Below are 22,769 nucleotides of genomic sequence, written 5' to 3'. Positions count from 1 at the left end.
AATAACAGTGCTGGGGAGAAGCCACATCACAGTAGCAAAGCACATATTTTGAATAACGTAAGACCCAAGTTCAGTAACTGGCATCCCCAGTTAAAAAGATCTCCATCAGTAGGTCTAAAAAAATACCCTCTATGTAAAACATTGGAAAGTCGTTGCCGAAGTATTGAACTAAATATACCAATGAACTGGACACACTCACTACACAGCAAGCGACATACAGTCCATAAAAACAAAATTGCCAACTTTTTTATTAATATAGAAAGAAGAGCCATTGCTTCTTTGTCCCAGTACAACTTGCTGCAACCTACAATCTTTTGCACTGAACATGATCTCATCTGATTAGTCTGAAAGGGGATGGAACATGTGTTAACATCTCTGTAACGTATTGCAAGAATACAGAAAATCTACCATGCTCCCAATATATTACCTTTTTTTTTTTTTTTTAAATAATTTTTATTCAATTTTCAATTTTAAAGACAAAACAAACTTACATAAAAAAAAATCAAAACAAAGGTAAAACAAACACAAAACAAAACAAAACACAACCAAATTTTCATCTCCTTCTTTCAATGACTTCCCCGCACTCCCCTGCCCACCTTCCATTTTCACTACATAGCTCAGCAAATTATTTATTAGGTCTCTTAAAAATTATTCAATTCTTTCCTTCCAATTTATCTTTTCCCCCTTTTTAACTTATCATAATTTTACATGTTCCCTTTCCCATATTGGATCTATTCTCCAAGGTCGGCGTAATTTCTCTCCCACAAACTCATCCTTTTTTTTTTTTTTAATATTAAATCTAAAATCATAATATTTCAGTTCCAAATCCCAGGTTTTTACCACCCCAAATTCCCCTCCCCCCTGCCCCCGCTTTGCCCCTACCCAAATAGATAAACAACAGTTTTAGCCCGGATTTCTGACATCCGAGGCCTTCAGGCCCCAGTTAGCCTCTCTCCGCCGATTTTGTTTATAGTCCTCTTTGTTGGTCTTCCCTTCTCCATGAAGTTCTGTCAGCAGCTCCTCATATTTTCTTTCTTCCAAATCAAACAAAGGCAGTTTTTGACCAAAGACAACAAATCTCCCAAAGTCCAGCCCCAGAAAGAAGTCCCCATTGAACTTGTTCATTCTTTGTTGATTCAATATTCTGATTATTCCAGGGGCTTCTCTCTTCCTCTGGCCCTGCAGATCTGCAATCCCATAGTCATCCTCCTTGTTTCTTTGATTCCCAAAAGTTACAGGTTTCTGTTTGCATTCTTGTTGAACTCTTTCTTTTTCTCCTTCCCCCCATAGGGTTATCTCTCCTTCTGCAGCTGCAAATTTTTTTTCCACTTGTTTAGTTCCATTGACAGAGTCGTTAAGTTTAAGACTGAAGGTCATCAACTGTTCAGTCATAATTGTGTTCTGTTTTTGCAAGGTTCCCACCAGACAAAACATTTTTTGTATCTCTGCCAGTAATTTTCCTTCAGCAGCCATTGCAATGTCATCAGTTCCCTCCAGAGGGATCTCCATCATGAATCTCACCCAACAGTCAGTTACTTTGTTGTTAAGGATTATTTTGTTTCCAATCAGTTCAATCAATTCAGTTTCAATGTAGCATTTAATCCAGAAAAGCAGTTATAACACAGTTCCACGTTTCGGCTAGTCGTTTGACAGCTCTTTTTGACAGCTGTCAAACTCCTTATTCTGTTTCTCGGGCTCCCACACTGGGCGCTACCCGGGTCTGGGGGGGTCAACTTAAAAAGCAAAACCCCCGGAATTCCTCTTTCTTCCACTCCTGCTCAAATTACTTCTTAATTCAGTTTGTGAAAGTTCTCCGTTTAAGCACCAAAGTCTTTCCGACCTGGTGCTATCTCTTTGCTTTAAATCTTTTGGTGGGGAGGGGGAGTGCGGACTTCCTTTTTAACACGTCCCCCCGATCATACTCGAATTCGTAAATAAGAAACTTTTAGTGCCGAAATTTCCTTTTACTCACGGGTTACATTTTCAGTCCAAATTTTAAGAAGAAAGACAGCGCTCTCCGGTCATGGCTCGCGGCTTCGCTCCGCCAAGGCAGCGATCGACTCTCAGCACCACGCCACTCTCCGGTCCACTCCGTAGCCTTTAAAAAGGCTCTTCGCGGGTCAGGGAGGGCGCTTAAGGTGCCCACCGAGTCACCATGTCCGCAGGCTTCCGCGCCTGCGGTTTCTAAGGGTCCCCGTGTCGCCGGCACGGCAAGACCCGTCCTTAGCGGAGCCGACTCCCTCCGGAGCTCAGAGGGAGTCCGCCATTACCCGTTCGCGCTATCCCGGAAGTCCCCAATATATTACCTTTTTTTTCCCCTTCTTCCTCGCCTGCCTCCCTTTTTCAAGTTTTGTTTTGACACTGAACCAGAGGAAGAATCCTAACAAAGGCCTTATGTTATTTTCCCCTATTACCAACTTTGGCAGGGATAAAGGGAAGGGCAGCTGTTTCACTGTAACAGCCACTTCATGCATATAGAGGTACCTCGGGTTAAGTACTTAATTCGTTCCGGAGGTCCGTTCTTAACCTGAAACTGTTCTTAACCTGAAGCACCACTTTAGCTAATGGGGCCTCCTGCTGCTGCCGCGCCGCCGGAGCACGATTTCTGTTCTCACCCTGAAGCAAAGTTCTTAACCTGAGGTACTCTTTCTGGGGTAGTGGAGTCTGTAACCCGAAGCGTATGTAACTCGAGGTACCACTGTATTTTAAAGCCAAAAAGCCAAAGTATAGCAAATATTATGTAAGTCATCAGCACAAATAAACAACATGAGAACACAGACGTTTGGACTGCTCTCTGACCACATGGAGATGACCTTAGTGGCTAGACCAGGAATGGGGAACCTCTGGGCCTGAGAAGCCAAAATGACCCCCACACACCCTGGCCAGGCTAGGCTTCAACTGTGGAACTGCTTTCCTCCTGGGATGTGTCAAAATCAAAGCCTCAGCATTTCCTGAAAAAGTTGAAAGTCTTATGAAATTGAACTGCCTTCCAATAGCTCTGGTTCAGCCACTGAAACAGGTTAACATCATTGATGTGACACATCTATCCACAGCGTGAAACAGTTTTACAAGATCCCAGAACATACAGAATGCCAATTTTTTTTCCCCAAGAGGGAAAAGAGCTTTATGACAAAGTTCTTACCCCTCCTCCCTGAGCTCCACACCCTATTTAAAAGTTAGCCAAAAAGCAAGTGCAGAACGGGAATTAGCAGCAAACCCCTTCATTAAAAGAGAATAAACTTTCTCACCCTCTCTTCCAGTCGAGCCAGCTGCTCTTTGTAGTAAGCATCATGCTTCTTCAGCTCTCTGTCTTTCTCTTCCAGCTGCTTAGCCTAAAAAAAGCAACACACACACACACACACATATACACAAAAGAGAAAACTGGATCAGAAAAAAAGGAACACTGGCAAGCCAAAAGTCTAGTGCAAATTGTGCCCGTTAACTCTTGCATAGAGACTGAAGCCTGCAGTCGGCACACTTTTGCCAAGGCAGTATATTAATAAGATCATGATTAGCGTATTGAGGAAGTTAAGTGCTTGCCCATTGTATTTCCCTGTTTGCTCAACAGCTGTGCCACAGTTCATCCAAACGGAGCTGGGAAGAGTCAGAAGGCAGTGCCAAGAAAACAGCGTCGGGGTGAATGTTTAGTGAAAAATTGGTACCAGGAATCAAAAGAAATTTGAAGATCAATGATGAGGTAGCTAACCTGCAGTGACATTCCTAGAATACGTGTTTTGAAAAGAACGCTTGGAGCACAAGGTGAAATGTTTCAAAAGTGTCTGATTGGATTATTAGATCCAGCAGCCACTCAAGTAAAACTGTTTTAAATTGTCAGGGACACCCCTCAATGAAACCTAGTAACTAAGTGTGCATTATGAGTGGCTTATCAGGGTTGGTGGTATATTCTGGTTACTGTAGCTATTCGAAGTGGAGATTTTTATCCCAGTTAGCATCTGCACTGGATTCAAAATTGTTTTCATATACAGTAGTACCTCGGGTTAAGTACCGTATTTTTTGCTCTATAGGACTCACTTTTTCCCTCCTAAAAAGTAAGGGGAAATGTGTGTGCGTCTTATGGAGCGAATGCAGGCTGCGCAGCTATCCCAGAAGCCAGAACAGCAAGAGGGATCGCTGCTTTCACTGCGCAGCGATCCCTCTTGCTGTTCTGGCTTCTGAGATGCAGAATTTTTTTTTTCTTGTTTTCCTCCTCCAAAAACTAGGTGCGTCTTGTGGTCTGGCGCATCTTATAGAGCGAAAAATACGGTACTTAATTCCTTCCGGTGGTCCGTACTTAACCTGAAACTGTTCTTAACCTGAAGCAAAACTTTAGCTAATGGGGCCTCCTGCTGCCGCCGCACCGCCGGAGCACGATTTCTGTTCTCATCCTGAAGCAAAGTTCTTAACCCAAGGTACTATTTCTGGGTTAGCGGAGTCTGTAACCTGAAACGTATGTAACCTGAAGCATATGTAACCCGAGGTACCACTGTATGTGGTTGTTTTAACTGTTTTTATGCAGGCAACTGTTTTATAGGCTTTTGTTTCTTGTATTGCAGAATTGCTTCAAGATGCTTCATAAGAAGTGATTCTTACATGAAAGTAATTCTATTATTTGTTTGTTTGTTCGTTCTGGGTTGTCCGAGGCAGTGGCCTAGAAATAGGGAGATGTTTTAGCAGGAATAGGCATTGCAGCAGCGCATCCGCTTGAACTTACTACGCTGAGGAAGCCAGCAGTTTTACTGTATCTAATATAAACACGTTGGTTCCTTATATCACATGATCTCTACTACACTGATCTCAGCAGCACCCTCTACAATTATTTTTCAGCATTCGCAGAGGCAACAAAACGTCACATTAGTCAAAAGAGATTAGGGTTTTACCACAGATATCCGAGCCAAGATGGCAAGATTACTCAAATCCTTTCAACTACACAAAGGGCTATAGGTTTGGTGAGAACATTACCCTTTTAAACACAACCTAGCTCCAAGAAAATTACCACTCGTTATCAAGTAATTTTGTGAAACTTTAATGTTTGTGATGACACTGATACATCCGCACACATTTTCAGCGAAAGTATACGTCTTTCATCTTCAAATAATATTTTTGCTTACAAATGATTTTCCCAGCTGCTGATCAAAGAGATCATTTTAATCCCTCCCTGACCAGAGCAGGCTGCGTAGAAAAAGTGAGCCTTGTGAAGAACGGTCCTTAAGAGTGTAATGATTATCAAGAGATCAGGAGGACGTGGGATATTTCAACTCTGTGAAATTTCATCCCAAACTGACAATAATGAACCTGCCATTAACAAAAACCTTGGCCTATTGGTGACTTTCATAAAGCAACTTTCACTGGGCCCGTTTCAGCCAGTCGGTTCTCATATCAAAACTAATCACTTGTGTCAAAATTAATTAATCCTGGCAAAATCTGCAGGAAACTTTGCAAATTGATGCTTTACTCCTCAAGGTTGCTTTGTTAGTTCTTACTGTCAAAGATACAGGAAGGAGCATACCAAAACGCTAATGGAGTACCTGATTTGAACACATAAAACAGGCTGAGAGACTCATTTGATCTGCACAGTGTTGAGAGAGCCCTCCTTAGGAAAGTCTGGGATGCTGTTAAGAGGTGAAAGATACCCTCCTCTCTCCCTATTGCCCCCTATAGTCCCAGTCAAAGAGCCAGTTTCGTATCCATAGTGAAGACCTTCTGAGCCTGACACACACTGGGATTTTGATGTATTTTGCAGAATTTAACCTGAACCATTTGCAACTTTAATTTCCTAGTAAGAAACAACTCCATGCAAAGGAGGCTTTCCTATAAAAAGGAAGAGTGAGGACTCCGTACAGGAAGGGATATCAACAAAATAACTCCTTTGGAGAGAACTTGTCCCTTTTTAATGTTTTCTGTTTGTTCCCACCTGGCTTTGTCCCCCCATCCACATAGCTATCGTTCCTGAAGAAGTAGAAACCCTATAACCACACACAACTTATGGTGTATATTCTGTACTCCTTACTGAAACTCTGACTTTACTGCTTACCTTAATTTCCATCTCCTGAAAGCATGTAAATCCAGAAAACAAAGCCATCAATTTATGAAACAAACAGAATATAAATAGAACCAACAAATGTGCAAGAGACAATAATGAAACTCTCACAGTTCTGGACACCTAGATTACTTTTTCCGTTTTGTTTTGGAAACAAAACAACATTAATCAATTTGATACAAAAACATGGGCAAGTTTCTTGACTTTTCAAATATATAGAAGGTCAAACTAGATAGTCCCAGTATCTGAAGATGTTGGAGCATAAGATAAATTAACAGTATGGCAAAATGAAATTGGATCAAAGTTTAGCCATCAGTTCTCTTCATTTGTTTCTGTTTACAATTACTTCTTAAAATGATTTTCATGCCCTCCAAAATTTCATGCTTGAAAAAAATGGATAGGTCTATCAACAGTATTTAATTTATTTATAATAAAATCTTCACCAAGCAATTTTATCTTCAAACAGGGACAATCAATGTGTCTAACAAAAACAGACCAAGCAATTCAAATGCAGTAAAACCACAAAGTAGCAGACCTTAAAATATAAAACCAAAACTGGAGCAAGACTTTTTAAACAAGAATAGAAAGAACATATAATGATCTAAGCGGCAGTGGACTCAAACATCTGTTGAAAAAGATGCCTTCAGAAAAGAACAAAACACTGATAAAGAGGTAGAAAGTCTAACGTCTCAGAAAGGAGAGGGAATATCTCTCTGAATTCCGGGTCTTCCAAACAAACAATGGGGGAGAGGTTATTGCCTAATTAGCATTATTATTTATTAACTTATTTATAACCCACTATACATTCTTTGCATGATCCCATAACAAGAAACAACAATATAATGCAACAATATTTTATTTGAATACAATTTTATGTAAAGAAAGACCGTATACTAACAACATAACTGCATCAACCAAGCAAGAGGCATTCCTTGGATGAATAACCTGGCATCTAAACCCCATCAATGTTGTTGCTGCTATTTAAATTTGTATACCACCCTACATCTCAGAAGGGTTCAGAGCATAAAAATACAAAAGAAAAGCATGAAATACGTAAGAAAAACAAGAACAAAATAAACCAATAACACACACAACCCGTCCCACAAGCACATTCTTTTGGTGCAACATAAACGAGAGCTGGAGTCCTACCGAAGTTGTTGCAACTACAGAACACGGGCGGTACTATGGTCTAAACCAATCAGCCTCTTGGGCTTGCCAATTGGAAGGTCGGCAGTTCGAATCCCTGCCATGGGGTGAGCTCCCATTGCTCTGTCCCAGCTCCTGCCAACCTAGTAGTTCGAAAGCACGCCAGTGCAAGTAGATAAATAGGTACCGCTGTGGCGGGAAGGAAAATGCCACTTCCATGCACTCTGGCACTCGTCACAGTCCTCCGTTGTGCCAGAAGCTGCTGGCAGCAAGACCCAGAAAGCTGTCTGCGCACAAACACCGACTCCCTTGACATGAAAGCGGAGATGAGCGCCGCACCCCACAGTCGAATTTGACTGGACTTTACCATCCAAGGGTCCTTTACCTTTACCTGTTGGACTACAACTTCCATCAGCCTTAGTCATCATGGCTAAAGGTAAGAGATGATAGAGCTGTAGTCCTCCAACATTAGGAGGTCCACATGTTTCCCATCCCTGGCCAAGACATACACAGTAGTCTTCTAATATGCAGTATGTGAAACGGTAGACTAAACACTACACATTGGCATGCACACATGTGCACAACAGTCAGGATGCATCAAATAGCCAACTAAGATATGGGAGAGGCAATTGAAATCTGAAGAAGAGCAACCTTAGAAACCAGAGGCCTTTCTCCTGGGCATGGTCGGCCAATTGGTGCCAAAGAAGGATAGAAATTTTTTTATGTATGCTACAACAGCAGCAAGGATACTTATTGCAAAGTATTGGAAGACACAAGATTTACCCACCCGGGAAGAATGGCAGATGAAGGTGATGGATTACATGGAACTGGCGGAAATGACTGGCAGAATCCGAGACCAGGGAGAAGAGTCGGTAGAAGAAGACTGGAAGAAATTTAAAGTCTATCTACAGAAACATTGTAAAATTAAGGAATGTTAGAAGGATGCTGGAATGAAGCTATGTGGTTTTAGCAGTAATGTTATAAAGGATTAAGTAAAAATGGGTTGTTAACAAGTCAGAATGTAAAGTTACAATATATTAAGATAAATTAGTAAGATAAAAACAAAGAAGGAAAGGATTTGCTGAAACAACTAATGAACTAGAATACAAAAAAGGGAGGTGCGATGAGGTCAAGGAAACAAGCAAATGATAGATAAGATATGGAAAGATGGATTTGTTTTTAATTGTTTTTAATTTTTTGTATTTTGTATTTTCTGTTTTTCTTTTTCTTTCTTTTTTATTCTTGTAACTTTTTGAAACACCAATAAATTTTATATATATATAAAAAGAAGAGCAACCTTTTCACAAGTCAGCCCTTAACTTCCACTTTAAGACCAACAAGGATGGTGGTTTACCATGGACAAGTATGAAGAAGAAGAAGAAGAAGAGGAGGAGGAGGAGGAAGAGGAAGAGGAGGAGTAGTTTGGATTTGATATCCCACTTTATCACTACCCTAAGGTATCTCAAAGCGGCTAACAATCTCCTTTCCCTTCCTCCCCCACAACAAACACTCTGTGAGGTGAGTGGGGCTGAGAGACTTCAGAGAAGTGTGACTGGCCCAAGGTCACCCAGCAGCTGCATGTGGAGGAGCGGGGAAGCGAACCCAGTTCACCAGATTACGAGTCCACCGCTCTTAACCACTACACCACACTGGCTCTCCAGTATGAGAACATTAGGACCATCTCTGGTAGATAGGGATCCTTGGAGCATGCAGATTTTAGTTCTAAGAAATTCCTATCCATATGAAGCCTCAGTCTCTTTCCACTCCTTTACAGAGAGCGAGTTTAAAAAGTCAATAGAGTGGAAAGAAAAAAGTCACAAGGCAATTTGAATTTCCGACAATTTACTATTCTAGGAAATTTAAGGGTATTAAAAAAAAGGGAGAAGAAGAAAAGGTCACGTATGCATAGTAAGCAAGTAGGGGAGGCTTCAAGCTACCTAATCACAAATAACTTCTCTTCACCTACTTCAACAGATCAATTAAAAGCAATTGCCTGGACCTCTCCGAAGGAAAACAAAAGCAGCAAATTAACAGACTCGCTGCTGTGGAACGAGGAGAAAGAGAAAGAAAATTAAAGGGATTCTAAACTTTAAATAGGAAGCGAACAAACACAAATAGCATTTTGTAAGCCACGGTTTACCCAGGTCTAGACAAAGCCTGGTTTTTCCAAATGTTTTTCATCAGTGGATCCCTCATTCAACACTTTTGTGAAATGGGCAAACTGAGTCTCCTGAAAAGCATTAATGAAAGGGGATGTGAGTCGCATTAGTCGCTGGTGTTTGATCTGCGGTTGCCTCATTCACACAAGCAAGTCAACCCTGGATGTTGCAGTAATCCAGTGGTGAAAATGGATGTGTGATGCCCTCTCTTGTTCCACACACAGGCTGCTTCAGATGAGGGTATGGTGCCACTGAATATTTGGGCGGCGGCGGGGGGGGATATATGGAATACTAAAATGTTGAGGGCAATGACAAACCTAGACAGCATCTTAAAAAAGAGACATCGTCTTGCCGACAAAGGTCTGTATAGTTCAAGCTATGGTTTTCCCAGTAGTTATGTATGGAAGTGAGAGCTGGACCATAAAGAAGGCTGATCGCCAAAGAATTGATGCTTTTGAATTATGGTGCTGGAGGAGACTCTTGAGAGTCCCATGGACTGCAAGAAGATCAAACCTATCCATTCTTAAGGAAATCAGCCCTGAGTGCTCACTGGAAGGAGAGATCGTGAAGTTGAGGCTCCAATACTTTGGCCACCTCATGAGAAGAGAAGACTCCCTGGAAAAGACCCTGATGTTGGGAAAGATGGAGGGCACAAGGAGAAGGGGACGACAGAGGACGAGATGGTGGGACAGTGTTCTTGAAGCTACCAGCATGAGTTTGACCAAACTGCGGGAGGCAGTGGAAGACAGGAGTGCCTGCTGTGCTCTGTTCCAGGGGGTCACGAAGAGTCGGACACGACTAAACGACTAAACAACAACAACAACAACAACAACAACAACAAAATGTTGAGGTGCCCACTAAAATATTGGTGCTGAATATTAATGTGCACCCAACAAGCTTTATGCATTTGGGAATTCTAGGGCCACTGTAATCTGGACCAACTGACAGGACTATTGTGGGTTAGTGAACAGAAACCTGCCTTTCAAAGGACAAGCTTACCCAGCCTGCCCCACCTCCCACACCATAACTTCCTGGTTGGATGGCCATCTGTCAAGTATCATCTCGCTGAGATTCCTGCATTGCAAGGGATTGGACTAGATGACCCTTGGGGTCTCTTCCAACTCTAAAGTGCTATGATTCTATGTTTCTCAACACAGGCTTTTAGCTGCTATGCTACACTATGTGTGTCAGTGGCATAAAGAAATTACTCCTTGCTGCAACAAAACCGATTCACTGACAACCAAGAAGTATGGTTTTTCTGTTCTCTAAGAGGAATTGCAAGAATTGCCAAGTACATAAATAATTCACGGGAACAGTATCCACCAAGTGGCCAATGACATTTGTATTTTCCAAATAATGCAGAGCAAGCAAAAAATAATAATCTAAATATATAAAAAAGGAAGCCGTGGCAACTTTTATACAGGGGACAGCATAAACATGCCAGTGGCAGAGAATTCACTGCTGATATATACACTTGGCAAGGTAATATTATATTTATGGGGCTACAGAACATGATCTCAGTGAATATCAATTAGCCGTAACAAAAATAATTAACAGTGGTCATGTATTCAATTAGCTGAATGTTGCACTTTAGTTGTAAATGAGAAATTGTACAAGGTTCACTGATTCTTTTGCAGAGTGGTTCAAACACACATAATGCTGAGCTTAGGAAGACTTTAAAGTAGGAGTCCACCTCTGAAACTGTAGCCTTAAACACTCCAATACCTCAGGCTAAGCCAATGTCAAATCACATGTGGCAATAAACATTCATTCATTCATTTGAATACTTCTGATCCGCACTTTCATGAAATATATCAAGGCGGCTTACAACATAAAACATAATAAAATCAATCAATAGCTATAAAACGTAATTTTAAAAAGCAATATACTGGTGAGTTTGCAGGGCATTGACTCTGTGGGCCAATGCTGGGGCTGCATCTCCTTAATCTTCAGCTTCCCTAGGAAATGTGTTTGTACACTTAGAACTATATTGAATGTGGGGTTCCCTCCCCTGGAAGTAGAATGTGGGGATGTTCGGGGAGGCAGGAGAGGGTATATTGTTTATTAATACCCTTCCTAACTTGTGCTAGCAAGTTCCTTTACTTAGCAGAGTCCATTCCCCTTTACACAGCAGAAAACTAGTTGCAAACTGGTGTGTTTCTTAAGACAATACGCAATTCAATCTGATATTTTCCTGGTAAGACCCCTTGAATCCCTCCTAAAAGAATAAAGACACCACAGTCTTATTCATAAGTAACAAAAAAGTTTACTCACAATCAGGCAGTTTTATTTATTTATTTATTTATTTATTTGTTTGTTTATTTATTTATTTATTTATTTATTTATTATACCCCGCACATCTCGCTGGGCTTCCCCAGCCACTCTGGGTGGCTTCCACCCACCCACTAAAATACAATAACCTATTAAACATTAAAAGCTTCCCTAAACAGGGCTGCCTTCAGATGTCTTCTAAAGGTTTGGTAGTTATTTTTCTCTTTGGCATCTGGTGGGGGGGTGTTCCACAGGGCGGGTGCCACTACCGAGAAGGCCCTCTGCCTGGTTCTCTGTAACTTGGCTTCTTGCAGCGAGGGAACTGCCAGAAGGCCCTCGGCGCTGGACCTCAGTGTCCAGGCAGAACGATGGAGGTGGAGACACTCATTCAGGTATACAGGACTGAGGCCGTTTAGGGCTTTAAAGGTCAGCACCAACACTTTGAATTGTACTCGGAAACGTACTGGGAGCCAGTGTAGGTCTTTCAAGACCGGTGTTAGGCAGCGCACAGTGTGATCCCTGAAGGAAGGCTTAAGGCTTAAAATTTCAAACATATACAAAGAGGTTTACCCCATAAGGGAGATTTACCTAGTGACTGCAGGCAAGCAGTCCAGCAGTTCACAGGACGAAAGGAAGATGGAAAAGAGAGAGTGTGGCAGCATGCCTTGGCCTTTTACCAGGTCTAGAAAGGTCACGCCCACCCACTAGTCACATGCAAGGAAGGATGCTCCAGCCCAGAAAGAACAGGAAGTTTCAACTGGCTGGACCAAGCATCCCCCTGCATGTTCCCTCTAGGAAAACAAGGAATGTTGTATTTGACTGCTCCCAGTAGATTACATCCCACATTGAAAACTACTCTCTTTTCCTGCATGTGAGCCATCAAGTTGCAGACAGCAGCTTGATCCTTTATTCCCTCTGTGCAATAATACACTAGTGGTAATCAATGACTTCATCTCAAGGAAGGTATCTGAGAGATCAAGATGTTAGCAAGAAGTCTTAGTCGGAAGAAGTCCAAAGGAGGGAGGGGTGGGGAGCAGCAAGACCTGGGAAAGATGATAGCAAAAGGATCAGCACTTAAAAGAAGAGAACTGAATGCCAACTCCCTGCTTGAATAGACATTAAGCCAAGTACACGTGAAAAGTTGTACATTAAAGGGATATAGTGGAGTTCTGTAATGACTCGCCTAAACATACCGATGTTACTTTCTATGGCAGCCACCCGCAACCTGCTGCCCCAACCTTCAGAGGTTGCTGGACTATGCTCTCAAGAGCTTAAACCAGCATGGTCAATAGTTAGGGATGGTGTGAATTCTAGTCCAAAATATCTGGAGGATAGTGAGTTAGGAAAGTCCTATGGATTCGGATTCTGATAGCATAGGGTAATTTAGATTCCCAGGACCCCAGACTATGCAGCATTTCAGTTTTCCCCATTCACTCTCACTGAGGTCAACACATTCTTTTTTTTTCTCATGGGGCTGAAATACCATAAAACTAATCAATCCTCATTATAAGAAAACAGAGACTATGAAGAGATACAGATTAATGTGGAAAGTTGTACGTAGTTTATATACTCCTTACAGGCCAGTTTTGATCCATATAAATGGGTACACACACACACGTACACACACACATATTTAGGGTGATATTCAATCAACTTTTACTCAGAGTAGACTCACTGAAATTAGTGAACATGTCTAAGTTAAGTTGATTCATTTCAACACAGCTACTCTTGAGTAAAACTTGGCTGAATGCCACCCTTAAAATGTAAGGATGTAATGATTGTTAAATATTTACCAGGTTCTTAGAAAAGAGGTTTTGAGATCGAACTGATTGCCATTCATCTGACAAAAATCCATCACTATATTTACCATGCCACATTATCAGCCTGGAAGAGTTGCAGCCATTCCACCTAAGCTGCTTAAGCCACTTCCTCCTCGATCCCAGGAGGAGAGACAAACAGAGGGATGGGTCAGATGAAGGATGAAACAATCTCTCTGCCTGAACGGCCGACAACTGACATGCCTCATGTTTGTGAAGGGAATAAAGATCTGTCCATCAAGGCTGACTTGACAGGGCTGCCCGGTGAAATGTTAAGTGAAGAAACAAGGGCTTTTTGCACTGAATAAAGCAGGAGGTTGTAAAAAAAAGTGTCTATGGGCCTTGAGGCGCAGTACAGAGAGCTTCAAAGGGAAGGTTAATGTTAAAAGAGAGCAGTTGTTTAAGCACAGGGCTTGTGCGGGGCAGGGAATGCAAAGTTCTGCCCAGAAATCTGCTGGCGAGGTCTCTCAAAGCAACAGGGCCAGTAAATGCCATAAAGTTATCTTACATGATGATCTCATTTTAGGAGCATGGAGGTTGTAAGGCAGGCTGACGGGCTGGGAGGGAGGAGTTGAAGGAAAGCAAAGGGTAGCAAGACTGCCAGCCTTCCACCTCCCATTTGTTAAATCTACGAGCTCCATGGAGTGCGTCTGTTCTTGCCCATGCAACACTGCCATCTGTTTATCATCCACTGCATCCCAATGTGCCTTGCAGCCTGACACTCGATTAATCTCTCTTCTTAGGCCTTTCCTTGCTGCTCCGCAAGCCAACTTCACACGGCATGAAGCGCGCTTGTTTAAACCGGCAACCGTGAGCGTTAACCAGAGTTCCTAGTTTGAACGGATCAACAAGCTTCGGTTTATCAAAAAGAGAAGCAAAGTGTGATGGCCTGGGACTCGGGCTCGGACTCGGGAGCTAGAGGAGTCTCAGTCCGCACCGGATTCTTTGCCTCAGGCGGCATCTGAACCAAGTCTGGGGCCTGATTCTGAAGAGCCCCAGTCTGCACAGGTTCCCCTGCAACAAACACCAGCTGAGCCGAGTCAGGGGCCTGAGCCTCCCTTGGCTCCAGATGCAGGGATGACCTCGTTGCCTCCAGCTAGGCCATCACTTACAGCTGCTCCACTACCAGTTAGGTCAGGAGAGGCTGAGGCAGCCTCTGGGTCTAGTAACCCACCGACATCTCCCAAGCTGCAGAAAGTGAGGTCTGAGAGAACGAGAGACCTGAGAACTCACAGTAGGAGTGCTCAACTTCGGGCGAGACAGGGAGGTGAGTCATCGGGGGATCAGGACCAGCCGTTACCCTGACAGAGATAAAAGGCTGCTGGACCTCGCCCCAGGTTGTGGGAGCAACATTGCTGTTTGCCAGAACCTGCCTGTGATCCTGTGCCTGGTTTCCTGCCTTGGCCCTGTTGCACTGACTCCTCGCAGAACCCTTGGATTCAGAACCAGACCTGGACCACGTTACTTGGGTTACTGCTGGACCTAGCATACAAAGGCTTCCCAACCCCTTATGGTAGCACCAGAGGAGGGTCTGGGGCTGTGGGGAGTGGGGTGAACAATCTCAGGAGGCATCTTGGTTTGTACACAATGCTGAACTATACTCAAGCTTACCATGACGTGCAAACCAGGTCCACCCTTGTATGCTGACCTTAGGTGTGCACGTCCCAGTTTCATCAAGGACTTCTGGTTTCAAGCACACCACTCTCTCTTTCTAAAATGGCACTAATGATTTCCATAAGCTCTGGCCCAAAACCAACACACTCTGACTTTTATGGTAAGTCATAAAAGAAATGGAAGACACGAAACACTTTACCTGGGAAAAGGAGTTGCTAAACCTTTATATATATATATATATATATATATATATATATATATATATATATATATATATAGCTTCAAAACAGAATTTTTTAAGCTTCCATAATTTCCAAGGCGTTGCCAACCCTCACCCCTCCCTCTCTGTGGCTTGGGAACCACCCTGAGGTAAGAAACGAATCTAACACACTGTTTTACTCCTGATTCCTCCAGTGCCCTTCAGCTTTGGGTTTCTGCTGGCTTTGTCACTACTAATGGACCGCCTAATTGCTTGTAATATGCTCTTTTAAAAAGTTTATATGGAATGAGCTGCTCAGGTGGAATACAGTAGTAATACAGTGTAATGGTAGGAAACGGAATGTGTCCAGTGCCACACAGCCTTTCTGAAATTTGCATATGAAGCTGCCTTTATTAATTAATTTTTAAAATATTCTCTTCCCCCACCCCCAATGTTTTTAGCCAGTTCTATTTTAAGCCCCACTGAGTCTCTGTCAGGGGGAAAAGCAGGCTATATCATCATCATCATCATTATTATCAATTATTATCATTATTATTTTCAAGAACAGCAGCAGCAGCAGCAGCATCTCTCCAAAGTCTCAGGTGATGATCTTCCACTGCCTAGCTACCCTTCTAACAAGGATCTTGGCTGAAGTACATTCACCTGGGATTCCTAAATAAGGCTCTTTCATCTCCCTCCTTGCCAGGTAGTATGAGGTTTGCTTCTTGGCTAAGGGAGCATGTATTTGGCGAAACAGCACAGGGCCTCTCAGCCAAAGGATTGCCACTGGTGGCATATAGGAAGAGTTTCAAGAGCATGAAACACAGCAGCAAATCTTTCTGCTGGCGCTAGGGAAAGAGTGTGGGGTCGCTGGGAGAGGGGGCTGGAGACTGAGCACTGTTCAGGTGGGAGCTGAGAAATGGTAGCTGATGATGAGGAAGACGGCTCAACCTCAGAACCAAACCCTAACACAAATGAGCATCGTTTAGTGAATGACATGCACTGCGGGTGGGTTTTTAAATTGGGGTTGGTGGGAATACCAGTGTTGCAGTGTGGTCTCTCTGCATCTGTACCCAGGGGGTCGTTTGGCCCAGTAATTGATAAGAATGGGGAGAGAAAGAGAGAAAATGAATGTGTGCAGGAGCAGGCCAAGTGTGGTATGTGTGTGTTAGTGGATGTGGAATTTGTGTGGGTACGGAGTGAGTGGGATTTCGAACTACTCTCAAGGTTAATAAGGTCTTCTTAATTCTGCCTTCCTGTATTTTAAATCTACTTCATTTTTATCCTCAAAGCACTGGGTGAAAAACCCCCTCTTCTTCTGACTGTTTCAAAATAAATACATAAATAAATAAAGCTCAGAAAAGAAGGATCCTGGTAAGTAAATCAAGAGAGTCATTTGTACAGCCATTCCCACATGACATGAATACCTACCTGCTTTCCCCAAATCAGATGTTATCACCAGCAGTTAAAGCAGCAGGTGAAGCCACCTTCGGGCTGAAGATATGAACCATAGAGCAGAAGACATTGGAACAACAACGGGCATTCCAAGTGAAATATACTGATAATCTTCAGAGTCAAACTTGATTCTGAAAGTTTGCAGCAGACTCCAACTATGTATATTTCTCACTGGATGGTGCCCATGCTTTAATCAATAATAATAATAATAATAATAATAATAATAATAATAATAATAATTTAAACAAAATTCCTTCCAGTAGCACCTTAAAGACCAACTAAGTTAGTTCTTGGTATGAGCTTTCGTGTGCATGCACACTTCTTCAGGTATCTGAAGAAGTGTGCATGCACACAAAAGCTCATACCAAGAACTAACTTAGTTGGTCTTTAAGGTGCTACTTCAGGTATCTGAAGAAGTGTGCATGCACACGAAAGCTCATACCAAGAACTAACTTAAAGGTAAAGGTAAAGGTACCCCTGCCCGTACGGGCCAGTCTTGACAGACTCTGGGGTTGTGCGCCCATCTCACTCAAGAGGCCGAGGGCCAGCGCTGTCCGGAGACACTTCCGGGTCACGTGGCCAGCGTGACATTGCTGCTCTGGCGAGCCAGAGCCGCACACGGAAACGCCGTTTACCTTCCCGCTAGTAAGCGGTCCCTATTTATCTACTTGCACCCGGGGATGCTTTCGAACTGCTAGGTTGGCAGGCGCTGGGACCGAGCAACGGGAGCGCACCCCGCCGTGGGGATTCAAACCGCCGACCTTTCGATCGGCAAGCCCTAGGCGCTGAGGCTTTTACCCACAGCGCCACCTGCGTCCCACAAGACTTAGTTGGTCTTTAAAGACTTAGTTGGTCTTTAAGGTGCTACTGGAAGGAATTTTTTTATTTTGTTTTGACTATGGCAGACCAACACGGCTACCTATCTGTAACTGGAATAATAATTTATTTATATCCCACCCTCCCCAGCCGAAGCCAGGCTTAGAGTGGCTAAAAACAGTAAAATAATACAGCATTCTAAAATCAATTCATTATAAAATCAGTTCAAATCAAATTGATGGCAACCATTGGACTAGAGTTCTGTGAAGAATTACCAAAGGAGGGGGTCAGGCTGTGGCTTGGCCAAAGGCCTGGTGGAACAGCTCTGTCTTGCAGGCCCTGTGGAAAGATGTCAAGTCCCGCAGGGCCCTAGTCTCTTGTGAGAGAGTATTCCACCAGATCGGGGCCACGGCCGAAAAAGCCCTGGCTCTGGTTGAGGCCAGCCTAACCTCCCTGTGGCCCGGGACCTCCAAGATGTTTTTGTTTGAAGCCCGTAAGGTCCTCCGTGGGACATACCAGGAGAGGCGGTCCCGTAGGTACGAGGGTCCTAGGCCGTATAGGGCTTTAAAGGTTAAAACCAGAAGCTTGAACCTGATCCTGTACTCCACCAGGAGCCAGTGCAGCTGGTATATGTGATCCCGCGGCAAGGACCCCATAAGGAGCCTTACCGCGGCATTCTGCACCCGCTGGAGTTTCTGGGTCAGTCTCAAGGGCAGCCCCATGTAGATCGAGTTACAATAATCCAGTCTCGAGGTGACCATCGCATGGATCACAGTGGCTAGGTCAGGACGAGAGAGGTAAGGAGCCAACTGCTTAGCTTGCCGGAGATGAAAAAATGCCCCGAGAAGCATTTCACTTTTCATAAAATGTTTTTGGAGTCTTAATTATAGCAATAAATGAACAGACAAATGTTCATACAGTTTATTATTGTACCTCGCCCATCTGACCCAGCTAGGGCAACACTGATGGCAGAACCAACTTCTGATGTGCTGGCGGGTGTATCTGCCAGTTGCAAATCTGGAAGGAGTCTGGGCTTCAAAGGGAAGAGTCCCAGATCAGCAGTAAAGCTCATGTCACATGCAAATGCCACAAGTTCAGGTGGGGCTGGGAAAGGCCCCTGCCTGATATATTGGAGAGCCACTGCCAGCCATTGTAGGCAATACTGAGCTAGACAGACCAATGGGACAACTCCGAATGAGGCAGCGTCCAGTGTTCATTGCAAAGTGAACTCTATCTTAATACGTCTCCAAGTCTAAAAAAAGCCCTGAGTCACACACATATCCAGAGAGAATTGCCATGTGTTGCCAAGTTTCATGCCAATAAGAGTGCTCTCAGTTCTGCAAAAGAAAATGCCTGATGATCTATAAATATTAAATATATTTTAAATTTTAAACTATATGTTTTAGAGTGCTGGAGATCACTGTTCAAATTGTTTAATGCAATCTAACCCTGCAGACAGACATCTTTGGGAGGCATTATCCTTGACCTTTGTATCACAATGGGAATATCTGCTGTGCTGATTTCATCAGTGCTTTTTCCATAAGTGACAAAGATCATTATCATGGCAAACATATCTAGGATGTTTGCGTGCCAGCGCAGAGAAAATCGTATGGAGGTTATCCACAAGAGCACTAGAGTGAGTTTTTCAACTCTTTGCTGATTTTCCTTTGCGTTTAGCATTTCTGAAACCAAATCTGAAAGAATACCCATGTGTTTTTCTGCCGGCTACTCTGCTTCACTTTAACTTAAGAGTGTCCCAGTACTGTACTCCTAGAAGTAAACAATGCCTGCCCTCTGCTCAAAATGAGACAGCAAAAATACTAAAATCCTGTAGCACAAGTCTCATATTAAAAAGGCAAAAAGAAAAGGAGACTTTCTTTAGTTTAGAGTAAGGATGACAAGAAAGCAGATCAGGCATTTCCATGCTTCGCTTTATGTTTGCCACAGTAAGAAAAGGGGGGTGACCAGTGAACAGTGAAATTGAAAAGCAACAATATCTGAAACAGATTAAATGCACAGTTAACCTGAAGAACTCATGGCCACAAGGAACAACAAAGTTTAGGTTAAAAGGGGGGGGGGTACTCCACCTGACCATAGAAAGTCAATTCTCTTTTAAATAGCAATTCTTTGGTAGTGCTTTATATATAGTTTTTTTAAATTACTAAAGAAGGAGTATTAAAAGTGCCTCACATGCAGAGTGAACAGCAAGCAGATCTAATTCCTAGTGTGTTATGTAGATTCTTTCTAGATATTAATTTCTCCAAAATGTGCACAAATTAACACTTTCCTCTATCAGGGAGACTTCTAAAAGATGGCATGGGAGTCCACACAGTTGGCCAAACTACACTGGAAGGGAGCTCTTTCATCCATGGATGGCTTGATTGTCTCTATCATACAGAGGTTGATCACCTGCATCTACCCCATGTTTCACAGATTCATGGACCATGGAGCAGGAAGACATTGGAACAACAACCAAAAACACCCAAATCCCTTAACTATTTAGGATTGCAACTAATCTTAATCCTACTCTTTGTAAACCCACTGCAACTTTGGTCCATAGTTTCAATGAGTCTACTCTGTCTAAAATTTAGCTGGATACAATCTACAATAATTAAAACCCAACTCTTGCATAATACTTATGTCCTGCCTACAAATATTAACTAACAGGAAGCATCTCTGCTGTTCTCAAAGGGGCAAATGAGTAATTCTGTTTATCACCTGGTACAGTGGTCCACAGCTAGGAAAAATTATGCTGGCCTGTATAATTTCTGAGAATTTTCTGCATTGGACTAGAATTTTCTGCATTGGACATGGGGTCCCTTCCGACAGTTCTATGATTCTGCACCTGAAACAAGGAACTTAAATGAAGCTGGTCAACCCCTCTGTCTCCGAGACAACTATTATTTGCATTTCATCTTCCCAACAAAACTCAGGTACAGTATACCGAGAGATGGCATCCTGGCTGGGGTTTGCAAAGGAGCTTTTATGGGTGAAGAGGAAGTTGAACCCAAGATTTCCTGGTTTACATCCAATTTTCAGATTGCCCTTCAAACCATTAAGAAAAAAGTTCAGACAACAAGTTCATGGTGTCAGAACATATGCAATGGGGGCAAAACCTTCTTGGCAATGACCTCTGAAACGAGCGCACAAACTTCCATTACCTTCACAGCACACACCTTCAGCTACAAAGCAGATACAGGTTGTAAAAAACATACAGGTTACATAAAAGTACAAAACAAGCTGAAGAATCATGCAGTGTTCAGGCATCAAAAATTTTAGTACTGCCCAGGAAGTAGCTTATACACATCGCTCACTACAATTTATGGGAGGATTCCTTCTGACAAATATTTTATGTCTCTTTTTCTCTGTTTATAGCCATTGGCAGGCTTAACAGCGAAGAAGCTGTACACCTGGGGTTGACAGCAGCTGCAGAGTGAAACGGCCACCCTATCTAATCTCCGAAATACCTGAACCACTGGCTGTTGAGAGATTACTATTTCATTTAGACTGGTTGAAATATTGATGTGTTAGTACAGAGCTACTAAAAGAAGAAAATAACCTAGTTCCAAAAGGATTCTAAATTTCTCACTTCTTTACAAACTTTAAAATCTGCAAGGCACCATTTCAGGTGAAGGGTTGTGTGCTTTTATTAAAAACAAGTGTTTTTGGTTTGTTCACTTGTGTTTTCTCTGGAGCTTCAGGCTTTGCAGCAAGCCGGAGGAAAACTGAATTGCAAACTGGCCAATTCTCTCTCTGAAGCCGGTTGAACACTGTACATAACTGCGTGTACAACATTGCAGTGCAGCGCAGCTGCAAATAAGGTTCATATCATAGCTGCACTGCAGTTTCCAGCGTCTGGCCAGTGGAGTTAAATCGGATGGTCCTGGAGGTTCCTGAATCCTACATTGAAGGAGGAACTCCTATCTGAGCACCCATTGTGATCAACTGGCTACACACTTCGAAGATAAAGTTGTTTGACTATGGATGAAGTACTCAATGCCAGAGTCAGCAATGTCTTCTGGGATCAATTTCAGCTTATGCACTGAGCTGCTGTGGACAAGGTGCTGCACTCTAACAGCCCCTGTCCCTCCTGGCTTATTAAATCCAGCAGAGGGGAGTTGCTGGTTGAGTCTAGAGCATGGCTAATGCTTCTCTGCATAAGGGGGGGGGGTGTCCCTGCTTCCTTGAAAGAGGTGGTGCTTCAGGCATGCCTAATATGCTAGTATCACACATTTATATTTGCAACTCAGAACTTCGTCTGATGTTCTATGCTAGGCACGTCCAACAGGTAGATTGTGATATTCCGGTAGATCACTGAATGTCTGTGGCAGATCACTGGCTCCCCCCAAAGAAGCTCAACACCTTTGCCCTGCACCCCCTAAAACAGGGCTTCCCTCCTCTCTAAAAAAAATATGAAACCCTCCCCCCAAAAAACAGGCTTTTCCTTCCTAAAAAACCTTGACCTGAATATAATAATAATAATAATAATAATAATAATAATAATTTATACCCCGCCCATCTGGCTGAGTTTCCCCAGCCACTCTGGGCGGCTCCCAATCGAGTGTTAAAAACAATACAGCATTAAATATTAAAAACTTCCCTAAACAGGGCTGACTTCAGATGTCTTTTAAAAATAAGATAGCTGCATATTTCCTTGACATCTGATGGGAGGGCGTTCCACAGGGCGGGTGCCACTACCGAGAAGACCCTCTGTCTGGTTCCCTGTAACCTCACTTCTCGCAATGAGGGAACCGCCAGAAGGCCCTCGGAACTGGACCTCAGTGTCCGGGCTGAACGATGGGGGTGGAGACGCTCCTTCAGGTATACAGGACCGAACCCCCCCAAAACAGGGCTTTCCATCCTAAGAAAAGCTCAACAACTTTGACCTGAACCCCCTCAAAAAGGGGTATATTACCGCCAGCTTTTAACTCTGTGAGCAGATCGTAGTCTCTTGGGAGTTGGCCACCCCGTTCTATGATATGCAGTCAAACTGAAGCACACATAAGTATGGAAACATGGAAACAAATGTTTTACATCACCCAGTGATGTAGTTTGCCATGAGTAACCAGCTTCTGAGGACTCTGAGATGATAGATCTCACAGGGGACTGTTGAGAGGCAGAGGCATGGTTGCTGCTGGGTCAGCACACTGCCACTGAGCCAGGTCATGACATCGACATTGCCAGTCAGTCAGTATCCGCATGTCTGCCCATTGCTGACTTTGCAGGTGCCATGCCTCACCTTGAAACACCCGCCA

The 22,769-nt window shown here is 43.2% G+C and overlaps 1 protein-coding gene across 1 annotated transcript in view; it reads right to left on the bottom strand.

Moving 5' to 3' along the window:
• The window catches only part of CHCHD3 (coiled-coil-helix-coiled-coil-helix domain containing 3), a 222,434-nt gene that overhangs the window by 91,549 nt on the left and 108,116 nt on the right, over positions 1-22,769 (bottom strand). The window contains exon 5 of the mRNA XM_081880211.1: positions 3,249-3,332. Within this exon, the coding sequence (XP_081736337.1) occupies positions 3,249-3,332 (84 nt within the window). The remainder of the gene's footprint in view (positions 1-3,248; positions 3,333-22,769) is intronic.

Source organism: Podarcis erhardii (genome assembly GCF_964252035.2).
Source record: "Podarcis erhardii genome assembly, chromosome: 10".
NCBI lineage: Eukaryota > Metazoa > Chordata > Lepidosauria > Squamata > Lacertidae > Podarcis > Podarcis erhardii.
The sequence above is the reverse complement of the archived record's forward strand: the minus strand, read 5'-3'. Positions and strand labels throughout refer to the sequence as shown.